Source organism: Canis aureus, chromosome 21, assembly GCF_053574225.1.
Source record: "Canis aureus isolate CA01 chromosome 21, VMU_Caureus_v.1.0, whole genome shotgun sequence".
Classification (NCBI taxonomy): domain Eukaryota; kingdom Metazoa; phylum Chordata; class Mammalia; order Carnivora; family Canidae; genus Canis; species Canis aureus.
The window spans coordinates 2354273-2373397 of NC_135631.1; the positions used below are offsets into that span (position 1 = coordinate 2354273).

At 38.6% G+C, this 19125-nt stretch overlaps 1 protein-coding gene across 4 annotated transcripts in view; it reads left to right on the plus strand.

The window, feature by feature from the left end:
- Window positions 1-17990, plus strand: part of LOC144292195 (organic anion transporter 7-like) — a 46172-nt gene extending 28182 nt beyond the window's left edge. For all 4 annotated transcript variants that reach the window (XM_077862082.1, XM_077862080.1, XM_077862083.1 and 1 more), the window contains 5 exons: window positions 12610-12725; window positions 13717-13931; window positions 15312-15420; window positions 15881-16084; window positions 17815-17990. In XM_077862082.1, the coding sequence (XP_077718208.1) occupies window positions 12610-12725; window positions 13717-13931; window positions 15312-15420; window positions 15881-16084; window positions 17815-17875 (705 nt within the window). In that variant the 3' untranslated portion in view covers window positions 17876-17990. The remainder of the gene's footprint in view (window positions 1-12609; window positions 12726-13716; window positions 13932-15311; window positions 15421-15880; window positions 16085-17814) is intronic.
- Window positions 17991-19125: the final 1135 nt, after the last annotated feature.

The window sequence follows — 19125 nt, forward strand, 5'->3', positions numbered from 1 at the left end:
TCATGAATTTTTCACTCTGTAACTGGAAGCCTATACCTCCCACTCCACTTCATCCATTTTGCCCATCCCCTCACCTCCCACCCCTCTGGTAACCATGTTTGTTCTATGTATTTATTGATCTGTTTCTGCTTTTTGTTTTGTTTTTTAGATTCCACATATAAGTGGAATCACTTACCATAATATCCTATAGATCCACCCATTTTGCCACAAATGGCAAGATCTCACTCTTTTTTATATGGATGAGTAATATTCCATTATATATATACACACACATATATACTTTATATACATACATATATATTATACACATACCATATCTTCTTTATCCATTTATCTGTCAGTGGACATTTATGTTGCTTCCATATCTTGGCTATTGTAAATAATGCTGCAATAAACATAGGGGTGCATATATTTTTTTGAATTAGTGTTTTTGTTTTTCTTGGGTAAATATCTAGTAGTGAAATTACTGGATCACATGGTATTTCAATTTTTAATTTTTTAAAAAGATTTATTTATTTATTTTAGAGAGAGTGTGCACATGTGAGTGGGGGCAGGGGCAGAGTCAGAGGGAGGGGGAGAGAAATCCTCAAGCAGACTCTCTGCTGAATATAGAACCCAACTCTGGGCTGGATCTCAGGACCCTGAGATCATGATCTGAGTTGAAATTAAGAGTGGGATGCTCAGCTGACTGAGCCACCCAGGTATACCTCTCTATTTTTAATTTTGAGGAAGCTCCTTGCTGTTTTCTGCACCAATTTACATTTCCACCATGTTACATCTTTTTATTGAACTGTTCCTTTTATCATTAGGTAACGTCCTTCTCTGTCTTTTGTTACAGACTTTAAAAAAAAAGTTTTTGTTTATTCATGAAAAACACAGAGAGAGACAGAGACAGAGACAGAGACAGAGACAGAGACAGAGACAGAGGGAGAAGTAGGCTCCCTGCAGGGAGCCTGATATGGGACTCAACCCCAGGATCCTGGGATCATGACTTAAGCCAAAGGCAGATGCTCAATCACCACGCCACCCAGGCGCCCCTACAGTCTATGTTTTAAAGTCTATTTTGTCTGATATGAGTATTGCTACCCGAGCTTTTATTTTTCTTTCAATTTGCATGGAATATCTTTTTCCATCCTTTCACTTTCCGTTTGTATGTGTCCTTAGGTCTGAAGTGAGCCTCTTATAGACAGCATACGGATGGGTCTTTTTTTTTTTTTTTTAAGATTTTATTTATTTTTTCATGAGAGACAGAGAGAGAGAGAGGCAGAGACATAGGCAGAGGGAGAAGCAGGCTCCATGCAGGGAGCCCGACGCGGGACCCAATCCGGGGATCACACCCCAGACAGAAGGCAGGCACTAAACCGCTGAGCCACCCAGGGATCCCTTTGGGTCTTGTTTTGTTTTTGTTTTTGTTTTTTGTTTGTTTGTTTTGTTTTTTTTTAAATTTATGATAGTCACAGAGAGAGAGAGAGAGAGAGAGAGAAGCAGAGAGAGAAGCAGGCTCCATGCACTGGGAGCCCGATGTGAGATTCGATCCCGGGTCTCCAGGATCGCGCCCTGGGCCAAAGGCAGGCACCAAACCGCTGTGCCACCCAGGGATCCCTGGGTCTTGTTTTTTAATCCATTCTGCCACCTCATGTCTTTTGATTGGAACATTTAGACCATTTACATTTAAATGGTAAACACTACCTTTACTGTATGTTTGCTTTTACTCATGAAATATTTTTCCTTCCAGAATTTTCTCACTTCTATTTTTTTAAAGATTTTATTTATTTATTCATGAGAGACACAGAGAGAGAAAGAGAGAGGCAGAGACACAGGCAGAGGGAGAAGCAGGCTCCATGCAGGGAGCCGGATGTGGGACTCAATCCCGGGACCCCCGGGTCATGCCCTGGGCCAAAGGCAGACACTCAACTGCTGAGCCACCCAGGCATCCCAAATTTTCTCACTTCTAATTATATCCTTTTCTTTTCTACCTAAAGAAGTCTCTTTAACATTTCTCACAAGGCTAGTTCAGTGGTGGTGAACTTTCATTCTTTTAAAGATGTATTTATTTATTTATTTATTTGAGAGAGAGAGTACATGCATGCACAGAGGGGGAGGGGCAGAGGGAGAGGGAAAGAGAATCTTAAGCAGACTCTGTGCTGAGCAGAGTTCCATGTGGGGCTCAATTATGACCCTGTGATCATGACCTGAACGAAAACCAAAAATCAGGTGCTTAACCAAGTATGCCACCCAGGTGGCTTAGTGGTGATGAACTTTTAAAACTCTATCTCTCCTTCCATTCTGAATGGTAATCTTGCTGATTAAAGTATTCTTGGTTGTAGGTTTTTTTTTTTCCTTTCAGCACTTTGAATCTATCATGTCACTCCCTTCTGGCCTGCAAAGTTTCTTTTCTTTTCTTTTTTTTGAAGATTTTATTTATTTATTCATGATAGACACAGAGAAGGAGAGGCAGAGACATTGGAAGAGGGAGAAGCAGGCTTCCTGTGATGTGGGACTCCATTCCAGGATCCCAGGATCAGGACCTGAGCCAAAGGCAGATGCTCAACCACTGAGCCACCTAGGTGCCCCAGGCCTTCGAAGTTTCTGATGAAAAATCACCTCATAATCTTATGGGATTTCCCTGTCCCGTAACTAGTAGATTCTCTCTTGCTGCTTTTAAAATTGACTATCTTTAATCTTTGGCATTTTAATTATTATGTATCATGGTGTGGAATTCCTTGAGTTCATTGTATTTGGGGCTCTCTGTGTTTCCTAAACTTAGATGAGTGTTTCCTTCTGTAGGGTAGGGAATTTCTCAGCTATTATTTCTTCATATAAGTTTTCTGCTCCTTCCTCTCTCTCCTTTTCTGGGATCCCTATCATGTGGATATTTATTTGCTTGATGCTATTCAAGAGATCCCATAAGATATCCTCATTTTTAAAAATTCTTTTTTAATTTTTGCTGTTCAGCTTGGGTGTTTTCACTCAAGCTTTGGATATTTTCCAGATCACTAATATGTTCTTCTGCATCCTCCAATCTTTTGTTGATTCCCTATAGTGTCTTTTTCATTTCAGTTCTTGTGTTCTTTAACTCTGACTGGAAGGAGTTCCAGCAGCTCTCCTACCATTTGGCAGAGTTGTAGGGCTTACTTTTTATATTTCATGTGCTCTTTTTAGAATTTTTAAAAATATTTTATTTATTGATTTATTTGAGAGAGAGAGAGAGAGCAGGGGCAGGAGCAGAAGGAGAGGGAGAAGCAGACTCCCTGCTGAGCAGGGAGCCTGATGTGGGGCTCAATCCCAGGACCCTGAGATCATGACCTGAGCCAAAGGCAGACCCTCAACCAACTGAGCCACCCAGGCAACCCTCGCATGCTCTTTTAAATTGGCTTTTTTCCCCCTGTGCCCCAGGGAAGACAAGTCTGCTCAGTCTCACTGCAGTTTATAGCGTCCAAGGTGGGGGTCCCTTTGTTATTGTATCTCCATCTCTCTTGCCATTTTCTGTGTGGTCTTTCTATCTTTTCTTGAGTAGAAGCTGTTCAGTCAGCCCTCAGTTCTTCAGGATGACTTTCTCCATGAGTAAGTATAGATCAGTGTGTCCTATGGAGGAGGCGAGTTCAGGGTCTTCCTATGTTGCCACCCTGGACTGGAACTCCAGATTAGTTTTCTTCTTTTTTTTTTATTTTAAAAATATTTATTTGATGCTTCATTCTGCAAAGGATTTGATGATTAAAAAAAGTATTTGATGATTTATAACATTCACAAATGTGAATCACTTGTGAGGAAAATAAAAATCAAAATTTTTAAAATATTAAGACTGTAGAAAGAATAACACCAATACATAAATGAATATGTATGTTCTATATGTATATATATGTGTCCATATATTATATATTTATCTGTGTATATATACATATATGTATATGAATATATACATATATATATATTCTCCAATGTAGATGATTGGAGACAGTCATATATATTCATAGACAATATTCATCAATATATTTTGAATCCATACAACCATTTCTCAACTCTACTGCTACCATTACACTCCACATCCTCCTTCTCTCTGGCCTAGCTTCTTTCCCACCTCCACTGTTGCCTCATTCTCATCCCTTGCTCAGAAAGTAGTCAGAGTGGAGCACCTGGGTGGCTCATTTGGCTAAGCATCCAACTCTTGGTTTTGGCCTAGGTTGTGATCTCAGGGTCCTGAGATCCAGCCCCACATCAGGCTCCATGCTCAGTGAGGAATCTGCTGGAGATTCTCTCCCTCTGTGCCCCTCCCCACACTTGTGCATGCTCTCTGTCTCTCTCTCTCTAAAATAAATAAATACATCTTTAGGGGGGAAAAAAAACACAAAGGAAACAGCCAGAGGATATTTTAGAAACATAAGCCTGGTTCTGAAAAGCACCCCTGCTGCTCCTGCTTAACATCCTCTACAGGTTTCCTCTTGCATTTAGGATAAAAGTCAGTGTCCTTCAATATGTCCCACGAAGCTTTTTGTGGTGTGATGCTGACAGCCTTTAGTGGCCATTGTTGATTTTGAGCTGTCCATTTGTACTTCCTAATTGCAACCTAGTTTTCTTTTAGGGAATGAATCACCTCTTTCCCATTGGATACAGTCTGGTGGAACCATCAGTCAGGCGCTGTCTTTTCCTAGGCATGGGGGAAGATTTTTTTCAAGCATGTCTTAAGATCAAGGCCAATAGATGCTCCAGGAATGTGAGTTGAGGGACAGAAGTGAAAGTTGGTTAAAGGTGATTTATCCAGGAGGCGAGTAACTATATCTGGCCATTCCTACCACAAGACTCTTTCTGGCCTTCCTGCTCCCTAGTGCTTTGGAGATTCCTGAATCCTGCCTATTTGAAAGCCTTTCCATCAATTCAGGATTGTTTTTTCCCCATTTCTGTAAAGAATGCCATTTAGATTTTTATAGAGATTATATTAAATCTATAGATCATTGGGGTTCTATGGGTATTTTAACACTAGTAATTCTTTTAGTCCATGAACATAGGATATCTTTCCTTTTTTTTTATGTGTCTGCTTTAATTTCTTTCTTCAGTGCTTATAATTTTCAGTATACGAGTCTTTTATTCCTTTGCTAAGTTTATTCCTTAAGGACCTTATTGTTTTTGAAGCTATTGTAAACCAAATTTTTAAAAATAGGCTCCATCCCCAGCATGGGGCCCAGTGTGGGGCCTGAATTCTCTCTTTTTTTTTTATTGATCACCAAAATTTTATTGGTAAGCAAAATTCTATAGGTAATGCATCTCTTAGTGATAAGTAAGTGCAGGAGAACAAAACTTTTGTTATAGGTATGTCACTTAGTTTTTCGAACTTCTAGCACATTGTGGTGCCTGAATTCTCAACCCTGAGATCAAGACTCGAGCTGAGACCAAGAATTAGATGCTTAACTGACAGCCACCCAGGTACCCCAGCAGGATTGTTTCTTTAATTTCATTTTCAGATAGTTCGTTGCTGGTATATAACAATGCAACTAATTTCTCTATTTTGATTCTGTATTCTAAAGCTTTACTGAATTCATTTATTAATTCTAACAATATTTTGGAGGCTTCTTTAGGGTTTTCTACATATAAGATCATGTCATCTGCCAACAGAGATAATTTTACTTCTTCCTTTTGGATTTTGATGCCTTCTATTTCTTTTTCTTATCTGATTGTTCTGCTAGGACTTTCCAATCCTATGTTAAATTAAAGTATCATTCTTGTCTAGTTCCAGATCTTAGAAGAAAAGCTTTCAGTTTTCCACCATGGAGTATACTCTTGCCTGGGGGCTTTTCATATATGGCTTTTAAGATAAGTTCCTTTAATACCGTATTTCTTAACAGTTTTTAAAATCATGGATGTGTGTTGAATCCTGTCAGATGCTTTTTTACATCTATTGAGATGATCATATGGTTTCTACCTTCATTCTGTTGATGTGGGGCATCACTTTTTAAATTTGCTTATGTTGAATTATCCTTGCATTCCAGGAGTAAATCCCACTGAGTCATGGTAGACAGTGTGCTGTTGAAGTTGGTTACTAATACGTGGTTGATAATTTTTTCACCTTTGTTCACCAGGGATATTGGCCTATTTCTTTTCTTATGATGTTTTTGTCTGACTTTGGTATCAGAGTCATACTGCCTTCATAAAACAAATTTGTTAGTGCTTCCTCTTACTCTGTTTTTTGGGAAAGTTTGAGAAGGATCAGTGTTCATAATTTAAATGTTTGATAGGATAGAACTCACCTGAGAAGCCATCTGGTATTAGGCTTTTATTTCTGGGCTACTTTATTTTCTTTTTAAATTCTAGTTGGTTAACATACAGTTCAATATTGGTTTCAGGAGTAGAGTTCAGTAGTTCATCATTTACATATAACAGCCAGTGCTCATCATAGTACCCTCCTTAATACCCATCTATCCCACCTCCCTCCATGAACTCTGTTTGTTCTGTATAGTTAAAAATCTCCCATGTTTTGTTTCCCCTTCTCAAATGTTCATCCATTGTTTCTTAAATTCCACATATGAGTAAAATCATATGTGAATGGATAGAGAAGATGTGGTCTATGTATACAATGGAGTATTACTCAGCCTTTTGAAATGACAAATACCCACCATTTGCTTCGACGTGGATGGAACTGGAGGGTATTATGCTGAGTGAAATAAGTCAATCGGAGAAGAACAAACATTATATGGTCTCATTCATTTGGGGAATATAAAAATTAGTGAAAGGGAATAAAGGGAAAGGAGAGAAAATGAGTGGGAAATATCAGAGAGGGTGACAGAACATGAGAAACACCTAACTCTGGGAAACAAACAAGGGGTGGTGGAAAGGGAGGCGGGCAGGGGGTTGGGGTGACTGGGTGATGGGCACTGAGGGGGGCACTTGATGGGATGAGCACTGGCTGTTACGCTATATGTTGGCAAATTGAACTCCAATAAAAATTTTTTTTTAAATCATATGGTATTTGTCTTTCTCTGATTGACTTATTTGCTTAGCATAATACACTCTAGCTCCATCCACATCATTGCAAATGGCAAGATTTCATTCTTTTGATGGATTTTCATTTCTTTTTGATGGATTTTCATTTCTTTTTGATGGCTAATATTCCATTATATATATGTGAGATATATATATATATATATCACATCTTTATCCATTCATCAGTTGATGGGTTTTGGGGCTCTTTCCATAGTTTACCTATTGTTGATAATGCTGCTATAAACAACAGGGTGCATGTACTTCTCTGAATGTGTGTTTTTGCATCCTTTGGATAAATACCTAGTAGTGCAATTGCTGAATTTTCGGGTACTTCTATTTTTAGCTTTTTTAAAAAAATATTTTATTTATTTATTCATGAGAGACACAGAGAAAGAGAGAGAGGTAGAGACACAGGCAGAGGGAGAAGCAGGCTCCATGCAGGGAGCCGGATGCAGGGACCCTGATCACACCCCGGGCCGAAGGCAGGTGCCAAACTGCTGAGCCACCCAGGGATCCCCTATTTTTAGCTTTTTGAGGACTATCCATACTGTTTTCCTGAGTCACTGCACCAGTTTGCGTTCCTGCCAACAATGCAAGAGGGTTCCCCTTCTCCATATCCTCACCAACATCTGTTGTCTCCTGTGTTATTAATTTTAGCCATTCTGAAAGGTGTGAAGTGGTATCTCATCATGGTTCTGATTTGTATTTCCCTGATGATGAGTGATGTTGAGCATCTTTTCATGTGTCTGTTAGCCAAGGGTGTCATTTTTGGAAAAATGTCTTTTGTCCATTTCTTAACTGGATTATTTGTGTTTTTGGGTGTTCAGTTTACTAAGTTCTTTATAGATTAGATACTAATACTTTTTCAGATATGCCATTTGCAAATATTTCCTCTGGGATATTTTTTCATTACGGTTTTAATCTTATTTGTCTTTGGTCTCTTCAGGTTTTCTATATATTCTTGATTCAGTTTTGTGTGTATGTTTCTAGGAATTTATCTATTTCTTCTCAGTTGTCCACTTTGTCCTTGTGATCTTTTTCATTTCTTTGGCATCCATTGTAATGTCTTCTCTTTCATTTCTGATTTTGAATTTTCTCTCCTTTTTTTTCCATGGTCAGTCTAGCTAAAAGTTTGTTAATTTTGTTCATCCTTTAAAAAAAAAACCAGCTCATTTATCAATTCTCCCTCACCCCAATAATTCTTCATAGCCTTGTACTGGTGTTTGTGCATTTGAAGAAGCAGTCACCTCTTCTAGTTTTCACAATCTGGCTTTGGCAGGAAAAGCCCTTCACTAGTCATCTTGGCTGGAGATTATGGGTATGCCAGTTAGCAGGGTTCATCAGTAGGACTGCTGTCTGGGTCCATGGATTTGTGGACCATTTGACAGGGTCTGCAGGTATGTCCACGGCCAGGTTCATGAACAGACAGGCCAGGTTACAGGCTTGATAAAACCTCTTTGAAGTAAAGCAAGGGTGGAATGTGAATACCAAGGAGGAAGACATAAGCCAGATTGCAGACATGCAGGAACTGAATGCTACTTGAAATTAGTTGTATTTGAAATAGGCCTTACAGGTTAGGGTAGAACTAACCAGGTTTAAATCAAGTAGGCATATGATGAGAGCAATCCAAATGACTGCAAAGGGGCCAAGCCAGTAGTGTGCTAGTAAATGTTTAGCACCTAACATTATAGGAGGGGGAAAATATCCACATATCTCAAATTTGTGGTGATTATCAATTTCTGTAGTATGAATACTACCACCATTGCCAGTAAAAGCCACCAACATAGCAACTACTTTACAAACGAACCATTTAACAAAGGGTTTTTGTGAATTTGTACATGCCCATTCCAGGACACCAATAGGCTGTTTCATGCATTTTACCCAGCATGGTGTTATGATTGGTACTACAAATAGTTCTTTGAGGTTTTTTTATCCCTTCCAAAGGACAGAGAGAAAAGATGCATTTAAAAAAGCAAAGATCCAGCAGGCTCCCATTTGAATATAGGCCTCCTCTTCCTTGAATAAGAATTTTACCCGGTAGAAGGAGCTCCTTGTGTTCCCATTAATGACCTGGCATCACCTCCCTAACTTTTTCTGGAAATGCTACTCACATGTCTGCTTGCTTAGCAAAAATGAATGGCCAAGGTGAAATAACCTCAGTGTCTCCCAAACATTTACTCCGATACTGGATGTGATTTGAGGCCAGTCTCACCAGCATGGCAGCCCTCAACTGGCCCAAGTTTAAGGTATTCTTGGAGCCTTTTCTTAGAATACTGCTATGACAATGGCCCATGATCATGGGTTTCTGGGGATAGATGCAGAAAAGAGATGTTATCATGACTCTTCTCTTCCAAAAGCGGTAAGCCCAGCATTTTGCTGCTTGAGCTAGCTCTGCAACTGAAAAAGACATTCTGATCCAGTAGGGCCTCACTTAGGTGGTCTTACAGCTCTCTAAAGTCCTTTACCATGGAATTTTTCCAATAGATTTCATGGTATTGTTTCATTTGTAGAGGTGGGATGAGAATTAAGTCAATATTACTGGAATAACCAATAAATAGGTAAGTATCCGAGATATGCTGGATATAATTCCATCTCCGTATTTTCAACCTCGTGTAAGGCTAGAAAGTCCTCATTTAAAAAGTGTTATTATTTTTCTCCACCTATTTATTCTCCTCCCCCCCTTCTTCTCCCTTTTCTTTTTCTTCATGACAGAGAAATTGGGGTTTAGAAATACTTAATCACCTTCTGCAAAGTGTATACCTACCATGTTGCAGAACCATTAAGTAACTCTAGATTATAATCAGCTAGGGTATAAATTATTCTACACCAAGATCCCACCCTGGTCTCATCCTCATATTTAATTCTAGGCATTTCATTCATGGAGGCACAATATAACAAGATTTCCCTCAAGGAGACTGAATGAAGAACCAAAATAAAGACTCTCAGGAAATGTCATTTTTCCTGAGATAAACAGTTTCTCTGCAAAGGAGAGCCAGCTGAGGACCAAACTTAGTTTCTAGGTCTTTCATGCACATCTAGCATAAATGGAGTTTTGGACCATAATCCAAGGAACTCACATTTGGTTCCCTTCCTGATCTGAATATCTAACATACATACCCTTCTGATGCCCTGCAACCCACTCAGATCTTGTGTTTAAAAAGACCTTGTTGCTGGGTCATAGGGTAGCTCTATTTTTAACTTTTTGAGAAAGCTCCATACTGTTTCCCAGAGTGGCTGCACCAGCTTGCATTCCCACCACCAGTGTAAGAGGGATCCTCTTTCTTCGCATCCTTGCCAACATTTGTTGTTTCCTGAGTTGTTTGTTTCAGCCATTCTGATTGTAGGGTGATATCTCATTGTGGTTTTGTTTTTTTGTTTTGTTTTGTTTTGTTTTTTTGTTTTTTTTTCATTGTGGTTTTGATTTGTATTTCCCTGATGCCAAGTGATATTGAATATTTTTTCAGGTATCTGTTGGCCATTTGTATGTCTTCTTTGGAGAAATGTCTGTTCATGTCTTCTGCCCATTTCTTGACTGGATTTTTTGTATTTTGGGTATTGAGTTTGATACGTTCTTTATACATCTTGGATACTAACCCTTTATCTGATACGTCATTTGCAAATATCTTCTCACATTTTGTAGGTGCCTTTAGCTTTGTTGACTATTTCCTTTGCTGTGCAAAAGCATTTTATCTTGTTGGAGCCCCAATAGTTCATTTTGGCTTTTGTTTCCCTTGCCTTTGGAGACATATCTAGCAAGAAGTTGCTGCAGCTGAGGTCAAAGAGGTTACTGCTTACGTTCTCCTCTAGGATTTTGATGGATTCTTGTCTCACATTTAGGTCTTTCATCCATTTTGAGTTTATCTTTGTGTATAGTGTAACAAAGTGGTCCAGTTTCATTCTTCTACATGTGGCTATCCAATTTTCCCAACATCATTTGTTGAAGAGACTGTATTTTTTCCATTGGATATTGTTTCCTGCTTTGTCAAAGATGAGATCACCATAGAGTTGAAAGTCCACTTCTGGGTTCTCTATTCCATTCCATTTATCTTTGTGTCTGTTTTGGGGCCGGTACCATACTGTCTTGATGACTACAATTTTGTAATACAGCTTTAAGTCTGGAATTGTGATGTCACTAGCTTTGGTTTTCTTTTTCAATATTCCTCTGGCTATTTGGAATCTTTTCTGGTTTCATATAAATTTTAGGATTGTTTGTTCCAGCTCTGTGAAAAATGTTGATGGTATTTTGATAGGGATTGCATTGAATGTGTAGGTTTCTCTGGATAATATAGGCATTTTAACAACATTAATTCTTCCAATCCATTTCTTTGTGTCTTCCTCAATTTATTTCATGAGTCAGAGTACAGATCCTTTACCTCTTTGGTTAGATTTATTCCTAAGTATGTATCATTTTTGGTGCAATTGTAAATGGAATAGATTCCTTAATTTCTCTTCTTTCTGTCTCATTGTTAGTGTATTGAGATCCAACTGATTTTTGTGCATTGATTTTATATCCTGCCATGCTGCTGAATTACTGTATGAGATCTAGCAATTTTTGGGTGGAGTCTTTTGAATTTTCCACATAAAGTATCATGTCATCTGCAACGAGAAAGATTTTGACTTCTTTACCAATTTGGATGTATTTTATTTCTTTTTGTCTGATTGCTGAGGCTAGGACTTCTAGTACTGTGTTGAACAACAGTGGTGAGAGTGGACATGCTTGTCATGTTCCTGACCTTAGGGGGAAAGCTCTCAGTTTTTCCTCATTGAAAATGATACTCACTGTAGTCTTTTAGTATATGGCTTTTATGATATTGAGGTATGTTCCCTCTATCCCTTGTATTACTAGGTATTTACCCCAAAGATATGAATTTAGTGATCTGAAGGGACACTACACCCCAATGTTTACCACCACAATATCTACAATAGTCAAACTATGGAAAAAGCCCATATGTCCATGTGTCTATGGCTAAAGATGAATGGCTAAAGAAGATGTGGTGTATATATACAATGGAATATTACTCAGTCATTAAAAGAATGAAATCTTACCATTTACATTGACATGGATGGAACTGGAGGGTATTATGTTGAGCAAAATAGTCAATCAGAGAAAGACAATTATATTATTTCACTCATATATGGATTATAAGAAATAGCACCGAGGATCATAGGGAAAGGAAGGAAAAACTAAATAGAAGAAATCAGAGAGGGAGAAAAACTGAGCAACTCTTAATTCTAGGAAACAATCTGAGGGTTGCTGAAGGGGATAGAGACAAGGGGATGTGGCATTAAGGAGGTGATGGGTGATGGGCATTAAGGAGGGCACATGATGTGATGAACACTGGGTGTTCTAGGCAACTGATGATTTACTGGGCTGTACATTTGAAACTAATGAGACACTATATGTTAACTAATTGGATTTAAATAAAATAAGGTATTTTTAAAAGTCCTTGTTGCTACATAATTTTCCTGAGGCTCCTTTAACTCCCTAATCCACCTGTCACATATCATTGTATCTTTGCTGTTTCAATTTCCCACTAAATACAACAGCAAGTTATATAGCTTATCCTCTCTGGGGGACCTCCTAATGCTCACATTGTGTGACAATTGAACAATTTCTTATTGTGATTGTCATTGAAGGTTTTGAGATCCACCATGCAAGAGGAGCTGGAGGCAGCACAGAAAAAACTTTCTGTGCGTGACTTGTTCCGCACACCTATCCTGCGCAGAAGGATCTATTTTGCATCCTTTGTGAGGTAGGCTTTACACCGTGCATGAAGAAAATGAAAATATTGGAGACATTAATCTATTCATATCAAAGGATACATGTTGTGGGGATAGATTTGGAGATAAAACATGAAGAAGCCATAAAGATAATTGCATTCTTCAGTTACAGGACTGACCCAGAACTCATTGTACAATGAGTTTTGTTTATTATATCACACCACCAGGCTCAGCATCTGAAAACTGAGGCTGTGGACTTCAATCACAGTAGAGATTTTAGCTTTAAGTTTCTTCACTTGTTTATTTCCACTTCAATTAAGATAAAATTACAAACAGTTAGGGCACCTGGCTGTCTTAGTCAGAAGAGTGTGTGCCACTTGCTCTCAGGATTGCGAGTTGAGCACCACGTTGGGTGTAGAGATTACTTAAATAAATTTTTAAAAAAATTTTTAACGTGCACTCACATATATAATTCAATGAATATTTACATATGTAGATATGCAATCATCACCCAAATCAGGATATAGAAAAAACTGTAGAACTCGAGGGCTTCATTATGTATTCTTTTTTTTTTTTTTTCATTATGTATTCTTAAGTACAATACACCCCACCCACCAAAAAAAGTAATAATTGTGACCGCCATCATTATGCAATATTTAATGACAGTTTTTAAAGCATCACCATGTAGAATATTCTACAAAACAGACCATGCCTTTTTTTTTTTTTAATTTATTTATTTACGATAGTCGCACACAGAGAGAGAGAGTGAGAGGCAGAGGGAGAAGCAGGCTCCATGCACCGGGAGCCCGACGTGGGACTCGATCCTGGGTCTCTAGGATCGCACCCTGGGCCAAAGGCAGGCGCCAAACCGCTGCGCCACCCAGGGATCCCCCAGACCATGCCTTTTGTACTTGGACACCAAGCACTGGCTGTTTGATGACACTTTGACACTTATGACTGTCATTTGTGGAACTTAGGGTCTAAACATTATGACATCTGTCTTTCTTCCTTTGTTCACCATAGATTTGCAAGCTACATGCCCTTTTTTGGCCTGATTCTCCATCTCCAGCACATGGGGAGCAATGTTTTCCTGTTCCAGGTTATCTTTGGCATGGTCAATCTCCCCGCCAGTTACATTGCATTCTTGGCACTGAATCATATGGGCCGTCGAGTAAGCCAGATGCTTTTCATGTCCGTACTTGGAATCTCCATTCTGACCACCACATTTCTGCCTGAAGGTGAGAAAAGAGCACAGGTTGAAGAAAGGAAATATCTCAGGGACTTGGGGACTCAGAGACTGGATTCACACAAGGAAAGGGAGAATATGGTTCTGATGATTCCCCAAAATCAATTTGAGGATTCAGGATAGATTCTACTATTGAGTGGCTAGGAAAGAGTCAAAGGTCAGTAAAAGTTGGTTCAGACATGTGGCAGTCCTCATCACATCTGAGAAACATCTGGTGCCATTTCTTCCTAAAAGTTTCTCTAGGCAAGCAATCGATCACTTGCCATTTTGATGTTGACCAATCATGCTTGTAATTGTAAATGACAGTATTGTGTCCAATATATGATAATTGTATCTCATACAAGGACACAATACTGCCACTTTCTCTGGTTGCTTTCTTGTTATTACACTGTCAGTGACAATTTACTCCCTGATGTCCACTCGTGTCTCTTGTATTAGGTCACCATAACTGTAATCCTGGCTTAGGGAAGACCTTTTGATTTCAAGGTAATAAAAATATCTTGTCTTCAAGCAGAGGAGTATACAATAGGAACAAAGAGTGAAGCAGTTAAAGCCCCTCTTAGAATCAATTTTATGAAATTAAATGATCATATGCAATGAATAGGGGAACCGAGGTGGTTCTCGTGCTTCACCTAATTCCCAGGATAGCTGTGCATCTTAGAGGATCCCAGGTTGCTCTGCTCTCATCTTGGATGTCAGCAATGATGCACATTTGCTGCTTTACCACAGAGCTTACCCCAATGTTCTAACACTCCTGTGAGATTTTTTTAAATTGAGTAGGAAACTGACCCTCTGAAACTTCCTTTCAGAGGTTTCCAAAGCCCAATAATTTTTCCCTTTATTCGGATCTTTATTCTTAAATCTTCAAACATTACTCTAGATCAAGCTGCTCTCCAGCTTATCCATAACATAAGACTTCTGTTCTCTTATTACTCTCTGCTGTGGTACCAGCCCCAACTCAATATCGTGTGTGCACCTAGGTTTTAAACTTCTCAAGGACATCAGTGAGTTTTAAATCCCTTGGTAATTGTCATATGTGAGTCCTGCTTTATACATGAAGGGTAGAGGAGACACTGGACAGAATATATGAAAGCAAACTACATTCCCTTCTCCTCCATCTTTGGCAAATCTCTGATATAAAAGGGAGAGGTAATGAAATGGCCTGGGTTTTTTATTCTGTTTAAGTTGTAACCAACAGATAAGTTGTATTTCTCAGCCACTAGTCACTACACAGTCTCTGCCTCTGTGCACTTTTTCTGCAATGTATGTAACACGTGAAAACATCTCCAGTTGTGTCTTTTTCACTTATAATTTAGTGGATGGTGATTCCTTTAGTTCCGATGTCTTGAGTCTCACTGGTCTTCCTCTCCAGAAATGCAGACCCTGCGTGTTATTTTGTCAACTTTGGGAGTAGGTGTTTCTTCTGCAGCTGTCATGTGTTCTTCTGCCCATGGAAATGAGCTACTTCCTACTGTAATCAGGTACAAATTGCATGGAAGCTCTATAGCAGGGCCAAAATAGACCTTTTCCAGCTAACTAGCATTTATAGTGGGAAGAACACTGATTAGTTATCAAAGTTATCAAAAGCATCAATTATAATAGTATTAATAGTAACAAAAATCACAGCCAAAAATCTGACTTTGGCAAGGCACTGTGTTGTTTTTTACTGTATCACCTCACTTAATCTACAGAACCACTCAATGGTAGGTGCTATGGATAAGAGTATTTTTTAAATAACAAAAGTATGTCTTAATGCACCTGTGCACTTGAAAATAATTGCCAGCAAATAAAAGAGCATATTTGAAATGTAAGAGTATTTCATCAAACTTCGTGTATCTAAATACTGTTGTGGTATCTCCCATAATCGAAGCAAAATAATAAATCACAAATTTACCTACATGGATTTATACCGAATTATTTTTCTATTGTTTACACTCCAAGGGCAACAGCTATGGGAATCCTGGGACTTGCTGGTAGTATTGGAGCAGCGCTGGCTCCCCTCTTGATGATCCTAACCATTTATTCTCCCCACCTGCCCTGGATCATGTATGGAGCCTTCCCCATCCTCGCTTGTCTTGTTGTACTCCTCCTTCCTGAAACCAGGAATCAGCCTCTGCCTGACTCCATCCAGGACGTGGAAAAGGAGTGAGTAAATCTCCTGGCTGCCCCTAAGGTCTGCTCTAGGCCGTGATGAGTAAGGCAAGACACTTCAGGGTCATTGTCCCCTGGGAAAGATATATGAATTTTTTTAAGTAAGCTATAAGTCAAATGTGGGGCTTGAACTCATGACCCCAAGACTAAGTTGCCTGCCCTACCAACTGAACCAGCCAGCTGCCTCTCCCAGGGAAAGATTTAGACCTAAACATATTCCATGTTGTCAATGCCTTTGGTTTAGCTACCACCATCTCTCCTCACATGGACCTCAGGCTCCCTAGATCACACAGATTAGCTCTGCCCAGCCTGCAGCAGTAGGTTTAGTGCTGTAGGGACCAAAATTAGGTATCTTAATGTGACAAACATGCCCTGAAGGTATTTCACAGACATTCAAAGATCCAGACACCAGACTCTCATCCTTCAGACCCCGGCAGCCACCAGCCTGGGAATGCATGAAGCTCTGAGGACTGCCCTGGCCCCTGAAGAATCTGAGCCAGATCAGGGAGATGATCTGAGCCCCTCCCACAGATGACAGTGCATCTTAGGGGAAGAGTCCTGTTGGGCTGTCGGTGAGATCCAGACCAGCTGGTTTCCACTGGGATGCAACTGTTGAGAAAAGAGGGAAAGGAAGAGTAAATATAATTTGGTTTGTCTGTTTTACACAGAACAAGAAATTTTATGATTTTGAATGATGGTGCATTCAAACAAATAACAAACTTAATCAGAGGAGAAGGCAGAGGGAAACTTCACATACTGAGGTGGATTTCTGGGCAGGTTTTAAAACCTTTAAAGGTTGAGGGCATAATTGTTCAGTCTTTTCTCTGATGTAGGACTTCCTTTTTACTTGACATTTTCACTTTAATAGTTCTTATGTTATGAAGTTCAAAGTCTTTTGCCCATAAGGTTAAATGGAAAACAGAGAGCGAGTAAAACAATTTCTCTATATTAAGAATGTTAGGAAGAGTTTGTTTCTTTGTTCTTTCACATACATTTTAATGTCTAACTTTGAAATTTTATTACAGATGTCTTAATTTTTGATTTTTTAAAAATGGTAAGACAATGAATTTTCTTGACTTACAGATCATAGTAGCTTCATAAATGATCAAGATACATGTATAAACAAAATTTCAGATGCTCTTGAAAACACATTTTGAGATATATAGTACATGTGGTACATATTTCTTTTGGGGTTTGCTTATCCTTCTAGAATACTGAAGAATACCCAATTTAAAATATAGGTAATTTTTGGGCTTGAAGCCTACTTAAAAGAGATAAGGAAAGAGAGAAAGAAAGAGAAAGAAAAATAGGGTGCATGGATGGCTCAGTTGGTTAAACATCAGACTCTTGATCTCAGCTCAGGTCTTGATCCCAGGGTCATGAGTTCAAGCCTGCCTACTCAAAAAGAAAAAAGGAAAAAAAAATAAAATATAGGTATTTTTAAATGATCAAGAATTAGAAAGGGTTTTTAAACTTTTGTATACTGCCCTTGTCTCTTCCAAATCCCTTTGGCATCCAGATCCCTTGGCCTCCAAAGGTGAGAGTTGAAACTACAGAAGCTGTCTTTCCAAAATGCACTCAAATCCTTGGGGCAGGGGTCATGGTTTTTGTCAAAACTGGTGGATCAAGAATCAGCTTGCTCTAAAGAATGCAGGATATGTATGCTGATTTGATGTCTTCTCATTTTTGTGCTGGTTTGTTTGGTCTCATTATATTTTTACCAGGAGAAAAGGCCCAAGAAAAGCAAAGAAGGAAGATACCTTCATGAAAGTGACACAGTTTTAAGGAGTTCCAGGAACTAACTGCTAATCAAAGAGCAAAATAGAGGAAGGAAAATCAGGATCATCCGCAGATACTGGAAAACTCTGTAAAATAAATAAAATAAAAAGATATAATGGAATCATGGATCCCATTTACAATTGCAGTACTAAGTAACTATATATAAAATGCCTACAATTAATCATGAGAAGTTTGAGGAAAGTCATAATTCTTAAAAATGTGTTTTATTACTGAAGTCTCATTGACATATAATGCTAAATTAGTTTCAGGTGCACCACATAGTGATTTGACAATTCTATAAATTAAAAGTCATAATATTTTAAAAGGAGTCATGGTAAAATATGTGTAAAATTGTAGATGTCTAGCATGTTTCTGGTTGAAAGGATAGAATAGCATTAAAAACACTGATTCTGTTCCAATTAATTGGTAGAGTAATTGACAGAGTAATTACAATGCAAAACTCCATTCTTTTGGGACAACTCAAAAAAGAGTTCCAAATGTATGTACAAATTACATAATATACAAATGTACAAATTAATAATAGACAAGATGATTGAGCAAAAAGAGGTTCATGGAGGGAGGGTGCGGCAGGTGTTTGGGGCAGCATATGCTAAAATCAAATGTGATAGGCCTAAAACACAAATAACAGATGCATTGACAAATCCAAAGGAGTCCAGAATGATATGGTAGCATGTATGACACATAAATTTTATAATTAGGGCATTGTAAATCAATGGTAAAGATGAATGAGTCCCATTAACTGACTTTATAAGTAAATGCCTAATAGTTTAACTTCTTTCTCTAAACTAAAAAAATACTCCATGTGATTAAAAAGATATATAGAACAATTAAACCATGTTATTCAATACAAAACCTGGCTACAAAATCTTGGGGTCACAAAAATATTCTGAATAGTAAATCAAATGCCAGAAAGGTAAGTAGAAATAGATCAGACTAAATACTCATTTAAAACCTCTGTTGGCGGGGCGCCCAGCTGGCTCAGGCAGTTAAGCATCTGCCTTCGCTCAGGTCATGATCCTGGAGTCTTGGGATCCAACCCACATGGGCTCCCTGCTCAGTGAGGAGTCTGCTTGTCCCTCCCCCCACTCATGCTCTCTCTCTCTCTCTCTCTCTCTCTCAAATGAATAAATAAAATCTTTAAAAAAATAAAACCTCTGTTGGACCAGCCCTAGAGACAGAAGACATCTAGAATAACATTCATTAAAATGATAAAAACTGTTAACCTCAAGTGGTGT